The following is a 1,178-nucleotide window of genomic DNA, read 5'->3' as shown; positions in this document are numbered from 1 at the left end:
GATCCGGTGTCAACTGTATTTGGGTTTTTCCCCCTCTGTAGGATGACGCATCCCAGGAGAATAATATGCAAGCTGAGGTTACAGGTAAACTAAAACAGCACTTTAATAATGCGCTCCCCAAACAGAACAGCACCACCACGGGGGTCTCTGTTATCATGGTAAGTGGGACACAGAGCTCTGCCTGGGGAGTTGGGGGCATCTGGCCTGGCTGCTCAGCGGGAGTTGTCGTCTGAGCTAGGTAGTTGGGGTTCCGCTCATGGAAGCTGGTGTCTTCCATGTTCCTGTTTTCATGGGAGGATGGACTGGCATGTGAAGGGTGCTTTTGAGGACTCCTGGACTCTGCATGGCAGGGTAGAGGCTGGTAGGTGGCAGGGAAGCCACAGTGGTAGGTGGTACAAGGGAGCTCCAGGACATGGGGCTTCCAGGGCATTGCCTCCCTCTCATACCTGCTTTACATCTAGGGAGAAATCACCAGCCAGCCCTGGCAGGATGCACTCTGCAAGGCAGTAAGGCCCTGCCTCCTCCAGGCTTATGATTGTTTGACATGTGATTTCTTCAGGATTTGGGATAAGAAAAAAAAAACAGCCAAGCTAACAAATTTCACTTTTTAAAGACAATGTTTGGTTAAAAAAAATAGTTGGTGTATTTTTAAAGCCATAAAAGAATACTTTTTTAAAAAATTAATTTTTCATGGTTAAAATTTTATATAAAAAAGTAACAATGACCCAATTTTTGAACTTCATAATACTTAAGGCCACATATTTAAGCACAGAAAATGAAAAGTAACATTAAGAGAAACCAAAAGAAAATATAGGACAGAAAAATAAAAGACAAGCGAGGTCATTAATTTCGGATCTGGCTACCCAGGCTTGAGCTGTTGAGAAGCGGGGCTGGGAGTGGCTCTGAGCATCTCCCACCTGCTGCTCAGCCAGGGCATCTCCAGCAGCAGCCATGCTGTCCTTCTGCCCGATCACAGCAGACAGCAGGGCCAGGGGCATAGACACCGGAGTCACCCTCTCCTGAGGGGCTGGTGCCTGCAGTGGGCCTTCTAGAGCAGCCTCTTGCCACTCTGGAAAGGTTCTCTGTATTCCCATACTACAGGGAAAACGGCTTGTTCTCACTGCCCCATGCAGTCTAGGAACGTCAGGAAAATGTGGGAGTCCAGGAAGGCACACCCT

The 1,178-nt window shown here is 48.0% G+C and overlaps 1 protein-coding gene across 4 annotated transcripts in view; it reads left to right on the top strand.

The window, feature by feature from the left end:
* Positions 1-1,178, top strand: part of Dclk2 (doublecortin like kinase 2) — a 122,579-nt gene that overhangs the window by 116,246 nt on the left and 5,155 nt on the right. For all 4 annotated transcript variants that reach the window (XM_005344177.2, XM_005344175.3, XM_013348664.2 and 1 more), the window contains one exon: positions 42-158. In XM_005344177.2, coding sequence (XP_005344234.1) covers positions 42-158 — 117 coding nt within the window. The remainder of the gene's footprint in view (positions 1-41; positions 159-1,178) is intronic.

The sequence above is a fragment of the Microtus ochrogaster genome, chromosome 1 (assembly GCF_000317375.1).
Source record: "Microtus ochrogaster isolate Prairie Vole_2 chromosome 1, MicOch1.0, whole genome shotgun sequence".
NCBI lineage: Eukaryota > Metazoa > Chordata > Mammalia > Rodentia > Cricetidae > Microtus > Microtus ochrogaster.
Note: the sequence above shows the minus strand (reverse complement) of the source record. Positions and strands in the feature narration are given on the sequence as shown.